Here is a 7156-nt window from a genome sequence, read left to right on the forward strand (position 1 = left end):
TCTTCTTCTTCTTCTTCTTCTTCTTCTTCTTCTTCTTCTTCTTCTTCTTCTTCTTCTTCTTCTTCTTCTTCTTCTTCTTCTTCTTCTTCTTTTTTCTTTCTTCTTCTTCTTCTTCTTCTTCTTCTTCTTCTTCTTCTTCTTCTTCTTCTTCTTCTTCTTCTTCTTCTTCTTCTTCTTCTTCTTCTTCTTCTTCTTCTTCTTCTTCTTCTTCTTCTTCTTCTTCTTCTTCTTCTTCTTCTTCATTATGTAAAATCCCCTTTTATGGAGGATCACTTTACATTTGAGATCCGCATGAGTAAATAAATAAAACAGATAGCACTTTTATTTTCACTGATATTCACTAATCTCTCACATAAAAGAAACAATTCTTTGAAACATTTGGAGGCATCCTGATTCCCCAGCGGCGGGTAACAGGTTGTTACAGAGTCTTATTGCAGAGGGAAAGAAAATGCTTGTTTGTCTATGTTCTTGAATGTGGGGTGAACAATTTATGATTATGTCCCAGTGTTCTTTTGGATTTTGGTCTGTTTGACTTTGAAAGGCCAACTGCAATTTGATTGTTAATTATTGTCTAAATTAATCCATAGGTGAGTCCTTTGGTCAATGCTTGAGTTGATGATCTTGTTTAAGTAGCGCTGGCGAGATACTTTGTCAAAGGCTTTGGCAAAGTCCGGCAAGACTACAGCTGTCTGTCCTCCTTTGTCAAGTTTTGTTGTTCGCTCTTGGATTATGGAAAAAAATTGGGATTCTCATGATTTTTGTTTGTGGAAGCCGCGTTGAGCGTCTGTAAGGGTGTTGTTTGATTCAAGGTGTGTAATTATTGACGTTGTTTGAACGATGTGTTCTAGAAGTTTGCAACATGTGTAGGTTAGGGAGATGGGGCGATAGTTAGAGGCTGTACTTCTATCCACTTTCTAGAAGGTTAGATAGGTGTACACATTCGCGTGTTACCATATTGATGGTACCACATTGCTGTCACTATTTCTGTTATTGCTGCAGCTGTTGTTGTTATTGTTGTTGTTGTTGTTGATGATGATGATGATGATGATGATGATGATGATGATGATGATGCCATTTTTATCTTTGTTTTTGTTGGTGGTGTGTATGTGGTGATAGTGGTGGTCTGAAATGACGTCTTCGTCATCGTCGTTATCATTGTCATAATTATCGAGATCAATCATGATGTATATCACTAGATTTCTTATCAAACTAACTAATTAGAGAACAGCCTTTTTTCCAGAAAACTGAAAAGATGTAAATGAAACTGCCAGACAAAACAAATAAGAAAATACAAGAAAATATAATCCTAAAAAAAAAGAAAACCTCGAGGTAGGCAAATTTTTTGGGATGTTTTTTAATACATAAAATGTTAGTGTGTTTCTGCTTATCCAGGCACTGTTTCTTACACACCTTTGCATAAATCTATCATTGAATTCTTTATGAAATTAGGGAGTAGACACAGGTGTAAGATAAAGATCTGAACAAATGTGTATGAAAAGTGAAAAGAAAAGAAAAGAAAAAAAAAGTTGTATTGTACCATGTCCTTCGTAAACTCATGGAGCCCGACACTAACCCCCCCCCCCCCCCCCAAATGCGTCATTAAAGAAGACGAAGATCACGGCGAAAAAAATTAATTGTGAGTCGTAATCAATAGCTCACCCAATATAATCATTTGTTTCCTAGAGCACTTCTAACAACTCCTTACTCTTCACTTTCGTCTGGCGATCGCCGTCTTCTTTTGTGATGGTTTGGTCAGAATCAGTATCAGGCCTTAAGTTTACGAAGGTGACGATTGTACTGACAGTTTGCTGACGACTAACCCTCTCCTTACCACCCACAGGAAAATCGCCACATTCGTTACGATGCAACAATTTTCTCATTCTGATTTCTCCTGTACATCACAACATTTAAAGAAATGCTTTCATTACAGTTATACATACTAAACACTGTGTTGTAGAGCTCATTTGTTACTTTTTGTTTGAGTAAGAAAAGTATTCTTGTATTGGGGTGGGAATGAATTCTAAAACTAGCTGGTAAGGAGAGAGTTAATGATTGCATGCACATTCCACACAGCCAGTGACGGGATTGCTAATGTAGCCATCCAAATCACAGTCAAGTTCACATATGATCGATGGACACTTTGTTGTGACAGCAGCTGTGGTTGTTGTTGGGATAGTAGTGGCGGTGGCGGTGGTGGAAGATGGTGTCGTTGATGAAAATGATGATGATGATGATGATGATGATGATGATGATGATGATGATGATGATGATGATGATGATGATGGTTTAGGGTTTGTTTGTGTTTTTGTTGTTGATTGTTTTTCTGTTACTGGTTTTGTTGGTGGTGTTTCAGTTGTTAGTGGGTTTTTCGGTTGCGGAGGTGATGTTGGTGTTGAATGGGATGGTGGTGATTGTGGTGAGGATGGTGTTGTTTTCATTGTTGTTGGTGCTGTTGCTGTTGGTTTTATTCGTGGTTTTGATGTTGATAATGGGGGTGTTATCGTTTTGCTTTGGTTTACTTGTGGTTTTGATGTTGAAAATGGGGTTGTTATAGTTTGGCTTGGTTTTATTCGTGGTTTTGATGTTGATAATGGGGGTAGTTGGTTGGTTTTATTGTTTTGATTTGGGGGTTGTTATAGTTTGGCTTGGTTTTATTCGTGGTTTTGATGTTGATAATGGGGGTGCTATAGTTTGGCTTGGTTTTATTCGTGGTTTTGATGTTGAAAAGGGGGTTGTTATAGTTTGGCTTGGTTTTATTCGTGGTTTTGATGTTGATAATGGGGATGTTATCGTTTGGCTTGGTTTTATTCGTGGTTTTGATGTTGATAATGGGGCTGTTGTCGTTTTGGTTGGTTTTGGTTGCGTTTGCGTCAAATTGGATATTGATGGCTTCGCTGGTATAGTCGTTGCTCTTGCTGTTGTTGATGATGATGATGATGATGATGATGATGATGATGATGATGATGATGATGATGATGATGATGATGATGATGGTAACATCTTTGGAGTTGAGTTTGCTGGTTTTGTTGCTGTTGATGTTGGTGTCATTGTTAGTTTTGAGGATATTGGTGTTGTTAATGCTGTTGTTGAATTTGTTGGCCTTATTGTTGTTGATTGTGTTAATTTTGATATCATTGTTGTCGATTTTGGTGTTTTTGATAGTAATGTCGAGCTTGAAGTCGCTGTGGATGTTGTTGTCTGAGTTAGGATCGTTTTGTTTAACATTAAGTTTGTTGTAGTTTTTGGTGGGGCTATCGTTATAATTTCTGGATTTATACGAGGAAACTCGCAAATAAAGGGATGCCTTTCAATCATGCTCCAATACATGTTGGTGCATTGCAAAAGAAACCACCTCCCGGTTTCGGCCCGCAGAACACCACACCCCTGGGAATCTTTATAGTTCGGGTAGTGATAATTAACGTAATCTTGCGAAGTCCCATCCACCCATTTCGGTGTGAATCCAAATCGATTTACTGGAACCGATTTAATGCCAATCCATAAATGGGGATCATCACTATTTTTACAAACATATTTCAATTCATTTTGCAGGAAATTGTTGATTTTCTGTGATTTTGGCATTGCCAAATTGCCTCCAATGCCTAGACAATGTGCATGGGCGTCCTGAAATGATTTCAACTGGTGGATTTCAAATTTGTAACTACGGTCGCCGAAAACTTTGAGGGTTCTGTCTCCATGTAATTCTGTGGGACATCGTTCGGCAACTTCATTTGAGAACAGGGGAGGGGGAGATAGATAGAAAGAGAGAGAAAGACTATAAAAAAGGTTATGGTTAATCGTTACACATGCCTACTCAACTACATATAAAGCAAGGTTTTATTAAATTAATCCTTGATAATAAGTAGAAATAAAATTTCAATTAGAGAACTGTAGCTATGGTAAACTTTAAAACGTTTGTAATCTGATCGAAATAAATTGTGTGATATCAATAACTAGTCATCCATTTGGCGGTATAAAAACAACAACAAATATCAGAGAGAGGCCGATTTCATTCACATTATTGTCTATAAACAACTAACCATGCTTGTCCGCGCACGTTTGAAGGTGCGCCACAAATCAAATTTCATGTTTTGATTGGTCAAAAATCTACTGGCTAATTAGATAACAACTCAATGAAGAGTCATTCTGCTGCTTATGGACAAAAAGGCCAAGATATTTTACCTTATCTATCACTAATAGTATTGCCCCCTAACTTGTTAAAGTTGCTTAAACCTAAGACTTCTCTCACTGAGGACGACCTATGTATTTCATATTTCATTGAGCTTGAGTCGTTGGTCATATTCTAAAATGTGCTCAGAATGACCTGAATAAAAAGTGTTCAAAATTTTGATAAACAAAGCAGCGTGTTTACGTTTATTAATATATATATATGTATATATATATATATATATATATATATATATATATATTTTATATATATATATATATATATATATATGTCCAATCGTTGGACAACAATGAACCAGGTGACCGATGACTTGGTTAGACAAATAACTGAATATTGATCGCTCCCATGGGGCTATGTGGTCTTGTGATATGACACTCCCTTTTGGATCGGACGGTCCTGGGTTCGAGCCTCGCTCGGCGCATAGTTGAGTCCTAGGAAAAGACTCTTTACTCATATGATCTCATCGTACTCGGGTGTAAAATGAATACCTTGCCGTTAACAGCGTTGTCTCTGTCGGATAAAAATGCAAAATCGCCTTACAGGCGTCATGTCTCGTTCTTTATGTTTCGTGGTGCTGTTACCCAGGGACCAATTGTAAAGCGCTTTGAGCACGATTAGTGGATATTGCGCTATATTTATAAGTTTAACTTTAAAGTTCATCTAACAGTGTAAGAAGGAAAGGGCATAAATAATGACAGATTGTACAAATCTTGAGTTTTAACGCGCTTACCAGAAATTTGGCGGCTGATGGGAAGTGTTGAGAATATTTAATTTCTCTGGTATATGCAAAAATATTTAAAATGAAATCTTTAAACTTTAATTATTCCATCTAGTACAAGTAATACATTCAAACACATTTGGCCTGTAAACCAATTGGGAAAACGGCGAGAAAATTTCTTTCTACATTTGGCCTGTAAACCAAGTTGGAAAGTGGCGAGAAAATTTCTTTCTACATTTGGCCTGTAAACCAATTAGGAAAGCGGCGAGAAAATTTCTTCCTACATTTGGCCTGTAAACCAAGTTGGAAAGTGGCGAGAACATTTCTTTCCACATTTGGCCTGTAGACCAATTGGGAAAGTGGCGAGAAAATTTCTTTCCTCATTTGGCCTGTAGACCAATTGGGAAAGTGGCGAGAAAAATTCTTTCTACATTTGGCCTGTAAACCAATTGGGAAAGTGACGAGAAAAATTCTTTCTACATTTGGCCTGTAAACCAATTGGGAAAGTGGCGAGAAAATTTCTTTCTACATTTGGCCTGTAGACCAATTGGGAAAGTGACGAGACAAATTCTTTTTAAATTTGGCCTGTAAACCAATTGGGAAAGTGGCGAGAAAATTTCTTTCTACATTTGGACTGTAAACCAATTAGGAAAGTGGCGAGAAAATTTCTTTCTACATTTGGCCTGTAGACCAATTAGGAAAGGGGCGAGAAAATTTCTTTCCACATTGGCCTGTAGACCAATTGGGAAAGTGGCGAGCGTGCAAACATTTATTTAATAAAAATCCTTAATTTTTTATTCCATATGGTAGACATGACACCTTCAAACACACAGGTGTGCAAAGAGCCGAATGACGTCAATTTAGTTCCCTCAATATTGATTATATCCTAAAATTCTAATTCCATATGGTAAACGTGACACATTCAAACAAACAGATTCGTGTTGATTCTGATGTCATCTACTCGCTATTTAATAATAAAACATGGTATAAAGTTATCTATATTATCAATTTTATTATTGTCAATAGAAATATTTATATGTTTTAACTTACCAGATGAAATTAAAACGCTGAAAAGAAAAACGAGTTGAAGAAACATCGTGATGAGCTCCTGTCGATTTCTAACACGCTAGTGGTTCGTGTCGATTTTTTGTATTCTTATCATCAACGTTTAAAATGAGATTCATACAGTACAAGCCGGATACCAGCACGGCAACAGAGGCAACCATTCTATAAAAAACAACTATACTTAACTATAAAGGTTACACATACGAGTAGCTTTGTGTGTTGGTACGTGTATCCGGCTGGCAGATGTTAGGAGTCGTTTTTCTTTCTTTTTTTTCTTTTTCTTTTTTTTTTTTTTTTTTTTTTTTTTTTTTTTTTTTTTGGGGGGGGGGGGGAGGGAGGGGCTAAACGCATAGCATAATATTCCTGCATGGAGTGATTTGAGCAAGTGTACTATTTTTCAACCTGAGATGTATAGCATTTAATAAGAACATTCCATCCACATTATGTAGCCTACTTCACATTTCTAATCTCATGGCAGTTTAGCCATACTCGGGGGAAAAAAAAGCCAAAAACATTTTAAGAAATTTTAGGCAAAAAACTCCTCCTTCAAATATCGATTGATTAAGACAACCCTCAACTTGTCAAAAGCCCTCAAACCCGAGACTTGATGAAAGACGTTCTTGAAGTTCCAGGTTTAGACGTTTTTTGAGAAGATGAAGGTCATTTTAATCGATCGATATTTGAAGGGAAAGCTTACTGGCCAAAATCTTTAAAATGTGTTGTTTTTTTTTTTTCAAGGCACGGCAAAAGTGTGTGACACACTCTTTGTAAAGTTATAAACAATTAGATAGAAGATAAGATCTGATGTCGGTTTCTAGGTTAAACAAGTAAGTATCAATGTGAAATTGAATGTCAGCTTCAAGTTAGTGTACGGAAACAGTTAAAATGGACGTTTCGGGTTTCCCCTTTATCAACAAAACAGGATGAATGAAACACTACAGACAAATGAAATAGTGTTGGTAGTTCGTCTGTAGTGTGTTCTATATGTTACACGTTGCTGTTGGTCAGCGATCCCTTGTAAATCGCTTTGAGCACGTTTAGTGGATATTGCGCTATATAAAAGCTCAAGGGTTTTTTATACTTCAGAGGTTGCCCGATAGTGAGGACGATTTAATGCCTGGAGCAGCGTGGTTCAGTGGTACGGTCTTTGCTTCGTACCCGAAAGGAAGGCTATTGAGTTCGATTAC

General features: G+C 37.0%; 1 protein-coding gene across 1 annotated transcript; it reads right to left on the bottom strand.

The window, feature by feature from the left end:
• Positions 1 to 217: 217 nt before the first annotated feature.
• Positions 218 to 6121, bottom strand: LOC144980798 (uncharacterized). Its single transcript, XM_078928608.1, has 2 exons — positions 5955 to 6121; positions 218 to 3722 (listed from the first exon to the last, which is right to left on the bottom strand). Exons 1-2 carry the CDS (start codon positions 5998 to 6000, stop codon positions 2611 to 2613), a joined length of 1158 nt encoding a protein of 385 aa, XP_078784734.1. The 5' UTR covers positions 6001 to 6121; the 3' UTR covers positions 218 to 2610.
• Positions 6122 to 7156: the final 1035 nt, after the last annotated feature.

Source organism: Berghia stephanieae, chromosome 10 (genome assembly GCF_034508935.2).
Source record: "Berghia stephanieae isolate SIO BIC M18660-M18661 chromosome 10, UCSD_Bste_1.3, whole genome shotgun sequence".
NCBI classification, from domain to species: Eukaryota; Metazoa; Mollusca; class Gastropoda; order Nudibranchia; family Aeolidiidae; genus Berghia; species Berghia stephanieae.

Coding starts and splice junctions, on each gene's coding strand:
- LOC144980798 (XM_078928608.1), bottom strand. CDS start 6,000: ATGTTTCTTCAACTCGTTTTTCTTTTCAGCGTTTTAATTTCATCTG. Junction 3,723..5,954: donor CAGCGTTTTAATTTCATCTG/GTAAGTTAAAAC, acceptor TCTCAAATGAAG/TTGCCGAACGATGTCCCACA.